Source organism: Strongylocentrotus purpuratus, unplaced genomic scaffold (genome assembly GCF_000002235.5).
Source record: "Strongylocentrotus purpuratus isolate Spur 01 unplaced genomic scaffold, Spur_5.0 spur5_scaffold_5, whole genome shotgun sequence".
In the NCBI taxonomy this organism is placed as follows: domain Eukaryota; kingdom Metazoa; phylum Echinodermata; class Echinoidea; order Camarodonta; family Strongylocentrotidae; genus Strongylocentrotus; species Strongylocentrotus purpuratus.
In genome coordinates this window covers 38,393,299-38,412,748 of record NW_022145611.1, presented here as the reverse complement: position 1 = coordinate 38,412,748, position 19,450 = coordinate 38,393,299, and the positions used below count along the sequence as shown (strand labels likewise).

The following is a 19,450-nucleotide window of genomic DNA, read 5'->3' as shown; positions in this document are numbered from 1 at the left end:
GTAATTTCTCTCCTTCTTTAGTCGACTGTACTGAAAACAGCCAGTGTATGAACGGTGGTACCTGTGAGGCGGCCGGTACATGTACATGTGCAACAGGGTTTACTGGAGCTACCTGCGTTACAGCGGGTAAGATATATTAAGCTTTTACTGCTACTGCTAACAAAATTGTCGATTCTTATTAGAGAATTACAGATCGAATTTGTGTTTTCTTCTCAATACATTTTGCATTTTAATAAAGACCAAGTGCATATTGTTACAAGACGCAAATGAAGCAACAACTTAGGGCTGGGACCTAATAATGCACGCAGAGAAATTAAGTTGGAAAAACATGCAAACTATTCTTTGAAATGTCTGTGTGGTTCATTACTATTCGTCCTATTTATCTATTCACCTCTCCTTATATCTGAATAAGGATTCATTTTCAGGGATAATCACAACAACACTCACTCACAACGATTTTGGCATTTCCACATCGTATTACTTTAAGATAATGCTCTGAAAACGTTACCGGAAGTTATCTTTTTGCTCCAAATGAAACTTACACTTGTTTTATATCTGCTATCTCTTCAGAAAACACCTATTACTAGCCATATAATAAATCGTATTTATTTGTGATAGAAAATATTAAAGATCAAACTTAAACAACGTAACCAACTAGTGATCAAGCTAAAGAGTACCAAAGAAGGATGTTTTACTATAAATGCCATGATGGTCATTGTAATTTACTTACCCTTCCCAACCCCCCTTCCCCGAGTTTTCATTAAGAAGGTGAAAAAGTCTACACACTTTCTAGATTTACAATTCTAATTAGATCATTCTTAAATTCCAGGATTTTGGAGCTGGTCGGTCGTTAGCGATCAATGTAAGATTTGTAATTAATATAAGGGTAATTTCTCTCCTTCTTTAGTCGACTGTACTGAAAACAGCCAGTGTATGAACGGTGGTACCTGTGAGGCGGCTGGTACATGTACATGTGCAACAGGGTTTACTGGAGCTACCTGCGTTACAGCGGGTAAGATATATTAAGCTTTTACTGCTACTGCTAACAAAATTGTCGATTCTTATTAGAGAATTACAGATCGAATTTGTGTTTTCTTCTCAATACATTTTGCATTTTAATAAAGACCAAGTGCATATTGTTACAAGACGCAAATGAAGCAACAACTTAGGGCTGGGACCTAATAATGCACGCAGAGAAATTAAGTTGGAAAAACATGCAAACTATTCTTTGAAATGTCTGTGTGGTTCATTACTATTCGTTCTATTCATCTATTCACTTCTCCTAATATCTGAACAAGGATTCATTTTCAGGGATAATCACAACAACACTCACTCACCACGATTTTGACATTTCCACATCGTATTACTTTAAAATAATGCTCTGAAAACAATACCGGAAGTTATCTTTTTGCTCAAAATGAAACTTACACTTGTTTTTTTTATTTGCTATCTCTTCAGAAGACACCTATTACTAGCCAAATATAAAATCGTATTTATTTGTGATAGAAAATATTAAAGATCAAACTTAAACAACGTAACCAACTAGTGATCAAGCTAAAGAGTACCAAAGAAGGATGTTTTACTATCAATGCCACGATGGTCATTGTAATTTACTCACGCTCCTCAACCCCCCTCCCCGAGTTTTCATTAAGAAGGTGAAAAAGTCTACACACTTTCTAGATTTACAATTCTAATTCCACCATTCTTAATTTTCAGGATTTTGGAGCTGGTCGGTCGTTAGCGATCAATGTAAGATTTGTAATTAATATAAGGGTAATTTCTCTCCTTCTTTAGTCGACTGTACTGAAAACAGCCAGTGTATGAACGGTGGTACCTGTGAGGCGGCCGGTACATGTACATGTGCAACAGGGTTTACTGGAGCTACCTGCGTTACAGCGGGTAAGATATATTAAGCTTTTACTGCTACTGCTAACAAAATTGTCGATTCTTATTAAAGAACTACAGATCGAATTTGTGTTTTCTTCTCAATAATCTTTGCATTTTAATAAAGACCAAGTGCATATTGTTACAAGGCGCAAATGAAGCAACAACTTAGGGCTGGGACCTAATAATGCACGCAGAGAAATTAAGTTGGAAAAACATGCAAACTATTCTTTGAAATGTCTGTGTGGTTCATTACTATTCGTCCTATTCATCTATTCACTTCTCCTTATATCTGAATAAGGATTCATTTTCAGGGATAATCACAACAACACTCACTCACAACGATTTTGACATTTCCACATCGTATTACTTTAAATAATGCTCTGAAAACATTACCGGAAGTTATCTTTTTGCTCCAAATGAAACTTACACTTGTTTTATATATGCTATCTCTTCAGAAGACACCTATTACTAGCCATATAATAAATCGTATTTATTTGTGATCGAAAATATTAAAGATCAAACTTAAACAACGTAACCAACTAGTGATCAAGCTAAAGAGTACCAAAGAAGGATGTTTTACTATAAATGCCACGATGGTCATTGTAATTTACTCACGCTCCTCAACCCCCCTCCCCGAGTTTTCATTAAGAAGGTGAAAAAGTCTACACACTTTCTAGATTTACAATTCTAATTCCACCATTCTTAATTTTCAGGATTTTGGAGCTGGTCGGTCGTTAGCGATCAATGTAAGATTTGTAATTAATATAAGGGTAATTTCTCTCCTTCTTTAGTCGACTGTACTGAAAACAGCCAGTGTATGAACGGTGGTACCTGTGAGGCGGCCGGTACATGTACATGTGCAACAGGGTTTACTGGAGCTACCTGCGTTACAGCGGGTAAGATATATTAAGCTTTTACTGCTACTGCTAACAAAATTGTCGATTCTTATTAGAGAATTACAGATCGAATTTGTGTTTTCTTCTCAATACATTTTGCATTTTAATAAAGACCAAGTGCATATTGTTACAAGACGCAAATGAAGCAACAACTTAGGGCTGGGACCTAATAATGCACGCAGAGAAATTAAGTTGGAAAAACATGCAAACTATTCTTTGAAATGTCTGTGTGGTTCATTACTATTCGTCCTATTCATCTATTCACTTCTCCTTATATCTGAATAAGGATTCATTTTCAGGGATAATCACAACAACACTCACTCACAACGATTTTGGCATTTCCACATCGTATTACTTTAAGATAATGCTCTGAAAACATTACCGGAAGTTATCTTTTTGCTCCAAATGAAACTTACACTTGTTTTATATCTGCTATCTCTTCAGAAGACACCTATTACTAGCCATATAATAAATCGTATTTATTTGTGATAGAAAATATTAAAGATCAAACTTAAACAACGTAACCAACTAGTGATCAAGCTAAAGAGTACCAAAGAAGGATGTTTTACTATAAATGCCATGATGGTCATTGTAATTTACTCACGCTCCTCAACCCCCCTCCCCGAGTTTTCATTAAGAAGGTGAAAAAGTCTACACACTTTCTAGATTTACAATTCTAATTAGACCATTCTTAAATTCCAGGATTTTGGAGCTGGTCGGTCGTTAGCGATCAATGTAAGATTTGTAATTAATATAAGGGTAATTTCTCTCCTTCTTTAGTCGACTGTACTGAAAACAGCCAGTGTATGAACGGTGGTACCTGTGAGGCGGCCGGTACATGTACATGTGCAACAGGGTTTACTGGAGCTACCTGCGTTACAGCGGGTAAGATATATTAAGCTTTTACTGCTACTGCTAACAAAATTGTCGATTCTTATTAGAGAATTACAGATCGAATTTGTGTTTTCTTCTCAATACATTTTGCATTTTAATAAAGACCAAGTGCATATTGTTACAAGACGCAAATGAAGCAACAACTTAGGGCTGGGACCTAATAATGCACGCAGAGAAATTAAGTTGGAAAAACATGCAAACTATTCTTTGAAATGTCTGTGTGGTTCATTACTATTCGTCCTATTCATCTATTCACTTCTCCTTATATCTGAACAAGGATTCATTTTCAGGGATAATCACAACAACACTCACTCACCACGATTTTGACATTTCCACATCGTATTACTTTAAAATAATGCTCTGAAAACAATACCGGAAGTTATCTTTTTGCTCAAAATGAAACTTACACTTGTTTTTTTTATCTGCTATCTCTTCAGAAGACACCTATTACTAGCCAAATATAAAATCGTATTTATTTGTGATAGAAAATATTAAAGATCAAACTTAAACAACGTAACCAACTAGTGATCAAGCTAAAGAGTACCAAAGAAGGATGTTTTACTATAAATGCCATGATGGTCATTGTAATTTACTCACGCTCCTCAACCCCCCTCCCCGAGTTTTCATTAAGAAGGTGAAAAAGTCTACACACTTTCTAGATTTACAATTCTAATTCCACCATTCTTAATTTTCAGGATTTTGGAGCTGGTCGGTCGTTAGCGATCAATGTAAGATTTGTAATTAATATAAGGGTAATTTCTCTCCTTCTTTAGTCGACTGTACTGAAAACAGCCAGTGTATGAACGGTGGTACCTGTGAGGCGGCCGGTACATGTACATGTGCAACAGGGTTTACTGGAGCTACCTGCGTTACAGCGGGTAAGATATATTAAGCTTTTACTGCTACTGCTAACAAAATTGTCGATTCTTATTAGAGAACTACAGATCGAATTTGTGTTTTCTTCTCAATAATCTTTGCATTTTAATAAAGACCAAGTGCATATTGTTACAAGGCGCAAATGAAGCAACAACTTAGGGCTGGGACCTAATAATGCACGCAGAGAAATTAAGTTGGAAAAACATGCAAACTATTCTTTGAAATGTCTGTGTGGTTCATTACTATTCGTCCTATTCATCTATTCACTTCTCCTTATATCTGAATAAGGATTCATTTTCAGGGATAATCACAACAACACTCACTCACCACGATTTTGACATTTCCACATCGTATTACTTTAAAATAATGCTCTGAAAACATTACCGGAAGTTATCTTTTTGCTCCAAATGAAACTTACACTTGTTTTATATATGCTATCTCTTCAGAAGACACCTATTACTAGCCATATAATAAATCGTATTTATTTGTGATCGAAAATATTAAAGATCAAACTTAAACAACGTAACCAACTAGTGATCAAGCTAAAGAGTACCAAAGAAGGATGTTTTACTATAAATGCCACGATGGTCATTGTAATTTACTCACGCTCCTCAACCCCCCTCCCCGAGTTTTCATTAAGAAGGTGAAAAAGTCTACACACTTTCTAGATTTACAATTCTAATTCCACCATTCTTAATTTCAGGATTTTGGAGCTGGTCGGTCGTTAGCGATCAATGTAAGATTTGTAATTAATATAAGGGTAATTTCTCTCCTTCTTTAGTCGACTGTACTGAAAACAGCCAGTGTATGAACGGTGGTACCTGTGAGGCGGCCGGTACATGTACATGTGCAACAGGGTTTACTGGAGCTACCTGCGTTACAGCGGGTAAGATATATTAAGCTTTTACTGCTACTGCTAACAAAATTGTCGATTCTTATTAGAGAATTACAGATCGAATTTGTGTTTTCTTCTCAATACATTTTGCATTTTAATAAAGACCAAGTGCATATTGTTACAAGACGCAAATGAAGCAACAACTTAGGGCTGGGACCTAATAATGCACGCAGAGAAATTAAGTTGGAAAAACATGCAAACTATTCTTTGAAATGTCTGTGTGGTTCATTACTATTCGTCCTATTCATCTATTCACTTCTCCTTATATCTGAATAAGGATTCATTTTCAGGGATAATCACAACAACACTCACTCACAACGATTTTGGCATTTCCACATCGTATTACTTTAAGATAATGCTCTGAAAACGTTACCGGAAGTTATCTTTTTGCTCCAAATGAAACTTACACTTGTTTTTTATCTGCTATCTCTTCAGAAGACACCTATTACTAGCCATATAATAAATCGTATTTATTTGTGATAGAAAATATTAAAGATCAAACTTAAACAACGTAACCAACTAGTGATCAAGCTAAAGAGTACCAAAGAAGGATGTTTTACTATAAATGCCATGATGGTCATTGTAATTTACTTACGCTCCCAACCCCCCTCCCCGAGTTTTCATTAAGAAGGTGAAAAAGTCTACACACTTTCTAGATTTACAATTCTAATTAGATCATTCTTAAATTCCAGGATTTTGGAGCTGGTCGGTCGTTAGCGATCAATGTAAGATTTGTAATTAATATAAGGGTAATTTCTCTCCTTCTTTAGTCGACTGTACTGAAAACAGCCAGTGTATGAACGGTGGTACCTGTGAGGCGGCTGGTACATGTACATGTGCAACGGGGTTTACTGGAGCTACCTGCGTTACAGCGGGTAAGATATATTAAGCTTTTACTGCTACTGCTAACAAAATTGTCGATTCTTATTAGAGAATTACAGATCGAATTTGTGTTTTCTTCTCAATACATTTTGCATTTTAATAAAGACCAAGTGCATATTGTTACAAGACGCAAATGAAGCAACAACTTAGGGCTGGGACCTAATAATGCACGCAGAGAAATTAAGTTGGAAAAACATGCAAACTATTCTTTGAAATGTCTGTGTGGTTCATTACTATTCGTCCTATTCATCTATTCACTTCTCCTTATATCTGAATAAGGATTCATTTTCAGGGATAATCACAACAACACTCACTCACAACGATTTTGACATTTCCACATCGTATTACTTTAAAATAATGCTCTGAAAACAATACCGGAAGTTATCTTTTTGCTCCAAATGAAACTTACACTTGTTTTATATCTGCTATCTCTTCAGAAGACACCTATTACTAGCCATATATAAAATCGTATTTATTTGTGATAGAAAATATTAAAGATCAAACTTAAACAACGTAACCAACTAGTGATCAAGCTAAAGAGTACCAAAGAAGGATGTTTTACTATAAATGCCATGATGGTCATTGTAATTTACTCACCCTCCTCAACCCCCCTCCCCGAGTTTTCATTAAGAAGGTGAAAAAGTCTACACACTTTCTAGATTTACAATTCTAATTAGACCATTCTTAAATTCCAGGATTTTGGAGCTGGTCGGTCGTTAGCGATCAATGTAAGATTTGTAATTAATATAAGGGTAATTTCTCTCCTTCTTTAGTCGACTGTACTGAAAACAGCCAGTGTATGAACGGTGGTACCTGTGAGGCGGCCGGTACATGTACATGTGCAACAGGGTTTACTGGAGCTACCTGCGTTACAGCGGGTAAGATATATTAAGCTTTTACTGCTACTGCTAACAAAATTGTCGATTCTTATTAGAGAATTACAGATCGAATTTGTGTTTTCTTCTCAATAATTTTGCATTTTAATAAAGACCAAGTGCATATTGTTACAAGGCGCAAATGAAGCAACAACTTAGGGCTGGGACCTAATAATGCACGCAGAGAAATTAAGTTGGAAAAACATGCAAACTATTCTTTGAAATGTCTGTGTGGTTCATTACTATTCGTCCTATTCATCTATTCACTTCTCCTTATATCTGAATAAGGATTCATTTTCAGGGATAATCACAACAACACTCACTCACAACGATTTTGACATTTCCACATCGTATTACTTTAAGATAATGCTCTGAAAACGTTACCGGAAGTTATCTTTTTGCTCCAAATGAAACTTACACTTGTTTTATATCTGCTATCTCTTCAGAAGACACCTATTACTAGCCATATAATAAATCGTATTTATTTGTGATAGAAAATATTAAAGATCAAACTTAAACAACGTAACCAACTAGTGATCAAGCTAAAGAGTACCAAAGAAGGATGTTTTACTATAAATGCCATGATGGTCATTGTAATTTACTCACCCTTCCCAACCCCCTTCCCCGAGTTTTCATTAAGAAGGTGAAAAAGTCTACACACTTTCTAGATTTACAATTCTAATTAGATCATTCTTAAATTCCAGGATTTTGGAGCTGGTCGGTCGTTAGCGATCAATGTAAGATTTGTAATTAATATAAGGGTAATTTCTCTCCTTCTTTAGTCGACTGTACTGAAAACAGCCAGTGTATGAACGGTGGTACCTGTGAGGCGGCTGGTACATGTACATGTGCAACGGGGTTTACTGGAGCTACCTGCGTTACAGCGGGTAAGATATATTAAGCTTTTACTGCTACTGCTAACAAAATTGTCGATTCTTATTAGAGAATTACAGATCGAATTTGTGTTTTCTTCTCAATACATTTTGCATTTTAATAAAGACCAAGTGCATATTGTTACAAGACGCAAATGAAGCAACAACTTAGGGCTGGGACCTAATAATGCACGCAGAGAAATTAAGTTGGAAAAACATGCAAACTATTCTTTGAAATGTCTGTGTGGTTCATTACTATTCGTCCTATTCATCTATTCACTTCTCCTTATATCTGAATAAGGATTCATTTTCAGGGATAATCACAACAACACTCACTCACAACGATTTTGGCATTTCCACATCGTATTACTTTAAGATAATGCTCTGAAAACATTACCGGAAGTTATCTTTTTGCTCCAAATGAAACTTACACTTGTTTTATATCTGCTATCTCTTCAGAAGACACCTATTACTAGCCATATAATAAATCGTATTTATTTGTGATAGAAAATATTAAAGATCAAACTTAAACAACGTAACCAACTAGTGATCAAGCTAAAGAGTACCAAAGAAGGATGTTTTACTATAAATGCCATGATGGTCATTGTAATTTACTCACGCTCCTCAACCCCCCTCCCCGAGTTTTCATTAAGAAGGTTAAAAGGTCTACACACTTTCTAGATTTACAATTCTAATTAGACCATTCTTAAATTCCAGGATTTTGGAGCTGGTCGGTCGTTAGCGATCAATGTAAGATTTGTAATTAATATAAGGGTAATTTCTCTCCTTCTTTAGTCGACTGTACTGAAAACAGCCAGTGTATGAACGGTGGTACCTGTGAGGCGGCCGGTACATGTACATGTGCAACAGGGTTTACTGGAGCTACCTGCGTTACAGCGGGTAAGATATATTAAGCTTTTACTGCTACTGCTAACAAAATTGTCGATTCTTATTAGAGAATTGCAGATCGAATTTGTGTTTTCTTCTCATAAATCTTTGCATTTTAATAAAGACCAAGTGCATATTGTTACAAGGCGCAAATGAAGCAACAACTTAGGGCTGGGACCTAATAATGCACGCAGAGAAATTAAGTTGGAAAAACATTGTTAATGGAAACTATTCTTTGAAATGTCTATGTGGTTCATTACTTTTCGTCCTATTCATCTATTCACTTCTCCTTATATCTGAACAAGGATTCATTTTCAGGGATAATCACAACAACACTCACTCACCACGATTTTGACATTTCCACATCGTATTACTTTAAAATAATGCTCTGAAAACAATACCGGAAGTTATCTTTTTGCTCAAAATGAAACTTACACTTGTTTTTTTTATCTGCTATCTCTTCAGAAGACACCTATTACTAGCCATATATAAAATCGTATTTATTTGTGATAGAAAATATTAAAGATCAAACTTAAACAACGTAACCAACTAGTGATCAAGCTAAAGAGTACCAAAGAAGGATGTTTTACTATAAATGCCATGATGGTCATTGTAATTTACTCACGATCCTCAACCCCCCCCCTCCTCCCCGAGTTTTCATTAAGAAGGTGAAAAAGTCTACACACTTTCTAGATTTACAATTCTAATTCCACCATTCTTAAATTCCAGGATTTTGGAGCTGGTCGGTCGTTAGCGATCAATGTAAGATTTGTAATTAATATAAGGGTAATTTCTCTCCTTCTTTAGTCGACTGTACTGAAAACAGCCAGTGTATGAACGGTGGTACCTGTGAGGCGGCCGGTACATGTACATGTGCAACGGGGTTTACTGGAGCTACCTGCGTTACAGCGGGTAAGATATATTAAGCTTTTACTGCTACTGCTAACAAAATTGTCGATTTTTATTAGAGAATTACAGATCGAATTTGTGTTTTCTTCTCAATACATTTTGCATTTTAATAAAGACCAAGTGCATATTGTTACAAGACGCAAATGAAGCAACAACTTAGGGCTGGGACCTAATAATGCACGCAGAGAAATTAAGTTGGAAAAACATTATTAATGCAAACTATTCTTTAAATGTCTATGGGGTTCATTATTTTTCGTCCTATTCATCTATTCACTTCTTTTTATATCTGAACAAGGATTCATTTTCAGGGATAATCACAACAACACTCACTCACCACGATTTTGACATTTCCACATCGTATTACTTTAAAATAATGCTCTGAAAACAATACCGGAAGTTATCTTTTTGCTCAAAATGAAACTTACACTTGTTTTTTTAATCTGCTATCTCTTCAGAAGACACCTATTACTAGCCATATATAATATCGTATTTATTTGTGATCGAAAATATTAAAGATCAAACTTAAACAACGTAACCAACTAGTGATCAAGCTAAAGAGTACCAAAGAAGGATGTTTTACTGTAAATGCCATGATGGTCATTGTAATTTAACTTAGCCTCCCCAACCCCCCTTCCCCGAGTTTTCATTAAGAAGGTGAAAAAGTCTACACACTTTCTAGATTTACAATTCTAATTAGACCATTTTTAAATTCCAGGATTTTGGAGCTGTTCGGTCGTTAGCGATCAATGTAAGATTTGTAATTAATATAAGGGTAATTTCTCTCCTTCTTTAGTCGACTGTACTGAAAACAGCCAGTGTATGAACGGTGGTACCTGTGAGGCGGCTGGTACATGTACATGTGCAACGGGGTTTACTGGAGCTACCTGCGTTACAGCGGGTAAGATATATTAAGCTTTTACTGCTACTGCTAACAAAATTGTCGATTCTTATTAGAGAATTGCAGATCGAATTTGTGTTTTCTTCTCAATAATCTTTGCATTTTAATAAAGACCAAGTGCATATTGGTACAAGGCGCAAATGAAGCAACAACTTAGGGCTGGGACCTAATAATGCACGCAGAGAAATTAAGTTGGAAAAACATTGTTAATGGAAACTATTCTTTGAAATGTCTATGTGGTTCATTATTTTTCGTCCTATTCATCTATTCACTTCTCTTTATATCTGAACAAGGATTCATTTTCAGGGATAATCACAACAACACTCACTCACCACGATTTTGACATTTCCACATCGTATTACTTTAAAATAATGCTCTGAAAACAATACCGGAAGTTATCTTTTTGCTCAAAATGAAACTTACACTTGTTTTTTTTATCTGCTATCTCTTCAGAAGACACCTATTACTAGCCTTATATAAAATCGTATTTATTTGTGATCGAAAATATTAAAGATCAAACTTAAACAACGTAACCAACTAGTGATCAAGCTAAAGAGTACCAAAGAAGGATGTTTTACTATAAATGCCATGATGATCATTGTAATTTACTCACGCTCCTCAACCCCCCCCCTCCTCCCCGAGTTTTCATTAAGAAGGTGAAAAAGTCTACACACTTTCTAGATTTACAATTCTAATTCCACCATTCTTAAATTCCAGGATTTTGGAGCTGGTCGGTCGTTAGCGATCAATGTAAGATTTGTAATTAATATAAGGGTAATTTCTCTCCTTCTTTAGTCGACTGTACTGAAAACAGCCAGTGTATGAACGGTGGTACCTGTGAGGCGGCTGGTACATGTACATGTGCAACAGGGTTTACTGGAGCTACCTGCGTTACAGCGGGTAAGATATATTAAGCTTTTACTGCTACTGCTAACAAAATTGTCGATTCTTATTAGAGAACTACAGATCGAATTTGTGTTTTCTTCTCAATAATCTTTGCATTTTAATAAAGACCAAGTGCGTATTGTTACAAGGCGCAAATGAAGCAACAACTTAGGGCTGGGACCTAATAATGCACGCAGAGAAATTAAGTTGGAAAAACATGCAAACTATTCTTTGAAATGTCTATGTGGTTCATTGTTATTCGTCCTATTTATCTATTCACTTCTCCTTAATTCTGAACAAGGATTCATTTTCAGGGATAATCACAACAACACTCACTCACCACGATTTTGACATTTCCACATCGTATTACTTTAAAATAATGCTCTGAAAACAATACCGGAAGTTATCTTTTTGCTCAAAATGAAACTTACACTTGTTTTTTTTATCTGCTATCTCTTCAGAAGACACCTATTACTAGCCATATATAAAATCGTATTTATTTGTGATCGAAAATATTAAAGATCAAACTTAAACAACGTAACCAACTAGTGATTAAGCTAAAGAGTACCAAAGAAGGATGTTTTACTATAAATGCCATGATGGTCATTGTAATTTACTCACGCTCCTCAACCCCCCCCCCCTCCCCGAGTTTTCATTAAGAAGGTGAAAAAGTCTACCTATTTCTAGATTTACAATTCTAATTCCACCATTCTTAAATTCCAGGATTTTGGAGCTGGTCGGTCGTTAGCGATCAATGTAAGATTTGTAATTAATATAAGGGTAATTTCTCTCCTTCTTTAGTCGACTGTACTGAAAACAGCCAGTGTATGAACGGTGGTACCTGTGAGGCGGCCGGTACATGTACATGTGCAACAGGGTTTACTGGAGCTACCTGCGTTACAGCGGGTAAGATATATTAAGCTTTTACTGCTACTGCTAACAAAATTGTCGATTCTTATTAGAGAATTGCAGATCGAATTTGTGTTTTCTTCTCAATAATCTTTGCATTTTAATAAAGACCAAGTGCATATTGTTACAAGGCGCAAATGAAGCAACAACTTAGGGCTGGGACCTCATAATGCACGCAGAGAAATTAAGTTGGAAAAACATTGTTAATGGAAACTATTCTTTGAAATGTCTATGTGGTTCATTATTTTTCGTCCTATTCATCTATTCACTTCTCCTTATATCTGAACACGGATTCATTTTCAGGGATAATCACAACAACACTCACTCACCACGATTTTGACATTTCCACATCGTATTACTTTAAAATAATGCTCTGAAAACACTACCGGAAGTTATCTTTTTGCTCAAAATGAAACTTACACTTGTTTTTTTTATCTGCTATCTCTTCAGAAGACACCTATTACTAGCCATATATAAAATCGTATTTATTTGTGATAGAAAATATTAAAGATCAAACTTAAACAACGTAACCAACTAGTGATCAAGCTAAAGAGTACCAAAGAAGGATGTTTTACTATAAATGCCATGATGGTCATTGTAATTTACTCACGCTCCTCAACCCCCCTCCCCGAGTTTTCATTAAGAAGGTTAAAAGGTCTACACACTTTCTAGATTTACAATTCTAATTAGACCATTCTTAAATTCCAGGATTTTGGAGCTGGTCGGTCGTTAGCGATCAATGTAAGATTTGTAATTAATATAAGGGTAATTTCTCTCCTTCTTTAGTCGACTGTACTGAAAACAGCCAGTGTATGAACGGTGGTACCTGTGAGGCGGCCGGTACATGTACATGTGCAACAGGGTTTACTGGAGCTACCTGCGTTACAGCGGGTAAGATATATTAAGCTTTTACTGCTACTGCTAACAAAATTGTCGATTCTTATTAGAGAATTGCAGATCGAATTTGTGTTTTCTTCTCATAAATCTTTGCATTTTAATAAAGACCAAGTGCATATTGTTACAAGGCGCAAATGAAGCAACAACTTAGGGCTGGGACCTCATAATGCACGCAGAGAAATTAAGTTGGAAAAACATTGTTAATGGAAACTATTCTTTGAAATGTCTATGTGGTTCATTATTTTTCGTCCTATTCATCTATTCACTTCTCTTTATATCTGAACACGGATTCATTTTCAGGGATAATCACAACAACACTCACTCACCACGATTTTGACATTTCCACATCGTATTACTTTAAAATAATGCTCTGAAAACAATACCGGAAGTTATCTTTTTGCTCAAAATGAAACTTACACTTGTTTTTTTTATCTGCTATCTCTTCAGAAGACACCTATTACTAGCCATATATAAAATCGTATATATTTGTGATAGAAAATATTAAAGATCAAACTTAAACAACGTAACCAACTAGTGATCAAGCTAAAGAGTACCAAAGAAGGATGTTTTACTATAAATGCCATGATGATCATTGTAATTTACTCACGATCCTCAACCCCCCCCCCTCCTCCCCGAGTTTTCATTAAGAAGGTGAAAAAGTCTACACACTTTCTAGATTTACAATTCTAATTCCACCATTCTTAAATTCCAGGATTTTGGAGCTGGTCGGTCGTTAGCGATCAATGTAAGATTTGTAATTAATATAAGGGTAATTTCTCTCCTTCTTTAGTCGACTGTACTGAAAACAGCCAGTGTATGAACGGTGGTACCTGTGAGGCGGCCGGTACATGTACATGTGCAACGGGGTTTACTGGAGCTACCTGCGTTACAGCGGGTAAGATATATTAAGCTTTTACTGCTACTGCTAACAAAATTGTCGATTTTTATTAGAGAATTGCAGATCGAATGTGTGTTTTCTTCTCAATACATTTTGCATTTTAATAAAGACCAAGTGCATATTGTTACAAGACGCAAATGAAGCAACAACTTAGGGCTGGGACCTAATAATGCACGCAGAGAAATTAAGTTGGAAAAACATTATTAATGCAAACTATTCTTTACAATGTCTATGGGGTTCATTATTTTTCTTCCTATTCATCTATTCACTTCTTTTTATATCTGAACAAGGATTCGTTTTCAGGGATAATCACAACAACACTCACTCACCACGATTTTGACATTTCCACATCGTATTACTTTAAAATAATGCTCTGAAAACAATACCGGAAGTTATCTTTTTGCTCAAAATGAAACTTACACTTGTTTTTTTAATCTGCTATCTCTTCAGAAGACACCTATTACTAGCCATATATAATATCGTATTTATTTGTGATCGAAAATATTAAAGATCAAACTTAAACAACGTAACCAACTAGTGATCAAGCTAAAGAGTACCAAAGAAGGATGTTTTACTGTAAATGCCATGATGGTTATTGTAATTAACTTAGCCTCCCCAACCCCCCTTCCCCGAGTTTTCATTAAGAAGGTGAAAAAGTCTACACACTTTCTAGATTTAAAATTCTAATTAGACCATTTTTAAATTCCAAGATTTTGGAGCTGTTCGGTCGTTAGCGATCAATGTAAGATTTGTAATTAATATAAGGGTAATTTCTCTCCTTCTTTAGTCGACTGTACTGAAAACAGCCAGTGTATGAACGGTGGTACCTGTGAGGCGGCTGGTACATGTACATGTGCAACGGGGTTTACTGGAGCTACCTGCGTTACAGCGGGTAAGATATATTAAGCTTTTAATGCTACTGCTAACAAAATTGTCGATTCTTATTAGAGAATTGCAGATCGAATTTGTGTTTTCTTCTCAATAATCTTTGCATTTTAATAAAGACCAAGTGCATATTGGTACAAGGCGCAAATGAAGCAACAACTTAGGGCTGGGACCTCATAATGCACGCAGAGAAATTAAGTTGGAAAAACATTGTTAATGGAAACTATTCTTTGAAATGTCTATGTGGTTCATTATTTTTCGTCCTATTCATCTATTCACTTCTCTTTATATCTGAACACGGATACATTTTCAGGGATAATCACAACAACACTCACTCACCACGATTTTGACATTTCCACATCGTATTACTTTAAAATAATGCTCTGAAAACAATACCGGAAGTTATCTTTTTGCTCAAAATGAAACTTACACTTGTTTTTTTTATCTGCTATCTCTTCAGAAGACACCTATTACTAGCCTTATATAAAATCGTATTTATTTGTGATCGAAAATATTAAAGATCAAACTTAAACAACGTAACCAACTAGTGATCAAGCTAAAGAGTACCAAAGAAGGATGTTTTACTATAAATGCCATGATGATCATTGTAATTTACTCACGCTCCTCAACCCCCCCCCCTCCTCCCCGAGTTTTCATTAAGAAGGTGAAAAAGTCTACACACTTTCTAGATTTACAATTCTAATTCCACCATTCTTAAATTCCAGGATTTTGGAGCTGGTCGGTCGTTAGCGATCAATGTAAGATTTGTAATTAATATAAGGGTAATTTCTCTCCTTCTTTAGTCGACTGTACTGAAAACAGCCAGTGTATGAACGGTGGTACCTGTGAGGCGGCTGGTACATGTACTTGTGCAACAGGGTTTACTGGAGCTACCTGCATTACAGCGGGTAAGATATATTAAGCTTTTACTGCTACTGCTAACAAAATTGTCAATTCTTATTAGAGAACTACAGATCGAATTTGTGTTTTCTTCTCAATAATCTTTGCATTTTAATAAAGACCAAGTGCGTATTGTTACAAGGCGCAAATGAAGCAACAACTTAGGGCTGGGACCTAATAATGCACGCAGAGAAATTAAGTTGGAAAAACATGCAAACTATTCTTTGAAATGTCTATGTGGTTCATTGTTATTCGTCCTATTTATCTATTCACTTCTCCTTAATTCTGAACAAGGATTCATTTTCAGGGATAATCACAACAACACTCACTCACCACGATTTTGACATTTCCACATCGTATTACTTTAAAATAATGCTCTGAAAACAATACCGGAAGTTATCTTTTTGCTCAAAATGAAACTTACACTTGTTTTTTTTTATCTGCTATCTCTTCAGAAGACACCTATTACTAGCCATATATAAAATCGTATTTATTTGTGATCGAAAATATTAAAGATCAAGCTTAAACAACGTAACCAACTAGTGATTAAGCTAAAGAGTACCAAAGAAGGATGTTTTACTATAAATGCCATGATGGTCATTGTAATTTACTCACGCTCCTCAACCCCCCCCCCCCCCCCTCCCCGAGTTTTCATTAAGAAGGTGAAAAAGTCTACCTATTTCTAGATTTACAATTCTAATTCCACCATTCTTAAATTCCAGGATTTTGGAGCTGGTCGGTCCTTAGCGATCAATGTAAGATTTGTAATTAATATAAGGGTAATTTCTCTCCTTCTTTAGTCGACTGTACTGAAAACAGCCAGTGTATGAACGGTGGTACCTGTGAGGCGGCCGGTACATGTACATGTGCAACAGGGTTTACTGGAGCTACCTGCGTTACAGCGGGTAAGATATATTAAGCTTTTACTGCTACTGCTAACAAAATTGTCGATTCTTATTAGAGAATTGCAGATCGAATTTGTGTTTTCTTCTCAATAATCTTTGCATTTTAATAAAGACCAAGTGCATATTGTTACAAGGCGCAAATGAAGCAACAACTTAGGGCTGGGACCTCATAATGCACGCAGAGAAATTAAGTTGGAAAAACATTGTTAATGGAAACTATTCTTTGAAATGTCTATGTGGTTCATTATTTTTCGTCCTATTCATCTATTCACTTCTCCTTATATCTGAACACGGATTCATTTTCAGGGATAATCACAACAACACTCACTCACCACGATTTTGACATTTCCACATCGTATTACTTTAAAATAATGCTCTGAAAACACTACCGGAAGTTATCTTTTTGCTCAAAATGAAACTTACACTTGTTTTTTTTATCTGCTATCTCTTCAGAAGACACCTATTACTAGCCATATATAAAATCGTATTTATTTGTGATAGAAAATATTAAAGATCAAACTTAAACAACGTAACCAACTAGTGATCAAGCTAAAGAGTACCAAAGAAGGATGTTTTACTATAAATGCCATGATGATCATTGTAATTTACTCACGCTCCTCAACCCCCCCCCTCCTCCCCGAGTTTTCATTAAGAAGGTGAAAAAGTCTACACACTTTCTAGATTTACAATTCTAATTCCACCATTCTTAAATTCCAGGATTTTGGAGCTGGTCGGTCGTTAGCGGTCAATGTAAGATTTGTAATTAATATAAGGGTAATTTCTCTCCTTCTTTAGTCGACTGTACTGAAAACAGCCAGTGTATGAACGGTGGTACCTGTGAGGCGGCCGGTACATGTACATGTGCAACAGGGTTTACTGGAGCTACCTGCGTTACAGCGGGTAAGATATATTAAGCTTTTACTGCAACTGCTAACAAAATTGTCGATTTTTATTAGAGAATTGCAGATGGAATGTGTGTTTTCTTCTCAATACATTTTGCATTTTAATAAAGACCAAGTGCATATTGTTACAAGACGCAAATGAAGCAACAACTTAGGGCTGGGACCTAATAATGCACGCAGAGAAATTAAGTTGGAAAAACATGCAAACTATTCTTTGAAATGTCTGTGTCGTTCATTACTATTCGTCCTATTCATCTATTCACTTCTCCTTATATCTGAACAAGGATTCATTTTCAGGGATAATCACAACAACACTCACTCACAACGATTTTGACATTTCCACATCGTATTACTTTAAAATAATGCTCTGAAAACAATACCGGAAGTTATCTTTTTGCTCAAAATGAAACTTACACTTGTTTTTTTTATCTGCTATCTCTTCAGAAGACACCTATTACTAGCCATATATAAAATCGTATATATTTGTGATAGAAAATATTAAAGATCAAACTTAAACAACGTAACCAACTAGTGATCAAGCTAAAGAGTACCAAAGAAGGATGTTTTACTATAAATGCCATGATGGTCATTGTAATTTACTCACGCTCCTCAACCCCCCCTCCCCGAGTTTTCATTAAGAAGGTGAAAAAGTCTACACACTTTCTTGATTTACAATTCTAATTATACCATTCTTAAATTCCAGGATTTTGGAGCTGTTCGGTCGTTAGCGATCAATGTAAGATTTGTAATTAATATAAGGGTAATTTCTCTCCTTCTTTAGTCGACTGTACTGAAAACAGCCAGTGTATGAACGGTGGTACCTGTGAGGCGGCCGGTACATGTACATGTGCAACAGGGTTTACTGGAGCTACCTGCGTTACAGCGGGTAAGATATATTAAGCTTTTACTGCTACTGCTAACAAAATTGTCAATTCTTATTAAAGAACTACAGATCGAATTTGTGTTTTCTTCTCAATAATCTTTGCTTTTTAATAAAGACCAAGTGCATACTGTTACAAGGCGCAAATGAAGCAACAACTTAGGGCTGGGACTTAATAATGCACGCAAAGAAATTAAGTTGGAAAAACATTATTAATGCAAACTATTCTTTGAAATGTCTGTGTGGTTCATTACTATTCGTCCTATTCATCTATTCACTTCTCCTTAATTCTGAACAAGGATTCATTTTCAGGGATAATCACAACAACACTCACTCACCACGATTTTGACATTTCCACATCGTATTACTTTAAAATAATGCTCTGAAAACAATACCGGAAGTTATCTTTTTGCTCAAAATGAAACTTACACTTGTTTTTTTTATCTGCTATCTCTTCAGAAGACACCTATTACTAGCCATATATAAAATCGTATTTATTTGTGATCGAAAATATTAAAGATCAAACTTAAACAACGTAACCAACTAGTGATCAAGCTAAAGAGTACCAAAGAAGGATGTTTTACTATAAATGCCATGATGATCATTGTAATTTACTC

General features: G+C 35.6%; 1 protein-coding gene across 1 annotated transcript in view; it reads left to right on the top strand.

The window, feature by feature from the left end:
- The window catches only part of LOC587522 (neurogenic locus notch homolog protein 1-like), a 52,884-nt gene that overhangs the window by 20,115 nt on the left and 13,319 nt on the right, over window positions 1-19,450 (top strand). The window contains exons 18-39 of the mRNA XM_030999787.1: window positions 22-126; window positions 908-1,012; window positions 1,795-1,899; window positions 2,679-2,783; window positions 3,564-3,668; window positions 4,451-4,555; window positions 5,335-5,439; window positions 6,219-6,323; window positions 7,104-7,208; window positions 7,988-8,092; window positions 8,873-8,977; window positions 9,773-9,877; window positions 10,668-10,772; window positions 11,568-11,672; window positions 12,459-12,563; window positions 13,353-13,457; window positions 14,254-14,358; window positions 15,149-15,253; window positions 16,050-16,154; window positions 16,947-17,051; window positions 17,847-17,951; window positions 18,735-18,839. Of these exons, the coding sequence (XP_030855647.1) occupies window positions 22-126; window positions 908-1,012; window positions 1,795-1,899; window positions 2,679-2,783; window positions 3,564-3,668; window positions 4,451-4,555; window positions 5,335-5,439; window positions 6,219-6,323; window positions 7,104-7,208; window positions 7,988-8,092; window positions 8,873-8,977; window positions 9,773-9,877; window positions 10,668-10,772; window positions 11,568-11,672; window positions 12,459-12,563; window positions 13,353-13,457; window positions 14,254-14,358; window positions 15,149-15,253; window positions 16,050-16,154; window positions 16,947-17,051; window positions 17,847-17,951; window positions 18,735-18,839 (2,310 nt within the window). The remainder of the gene's footprint in view (window positions 1-21; window positions 127-907; window positions 1,013-1,794; window positions 1,900-2,678; window positions 2,784-3,563; window positions 3,669-4,450; window positions 4,556-5,334; window positions 5,440-6,218; window positions 6,324-7,103; window positions 7,209-7,987; window positions 8,093-8,872; window positions 8,978-9,772; window positions 9,878-10,667; window positions 10,773-11,567; window positions 11,673-12,458; window positions 12,564-13,352; window positions 13,458-14,253; window positions 14,359-15,148; window positions 15,254-16,049; window positions 16,155-16,946; window positions 17,052-17,846; window positions 17,952-18,734; window positions 18,840-19,450) is intronic.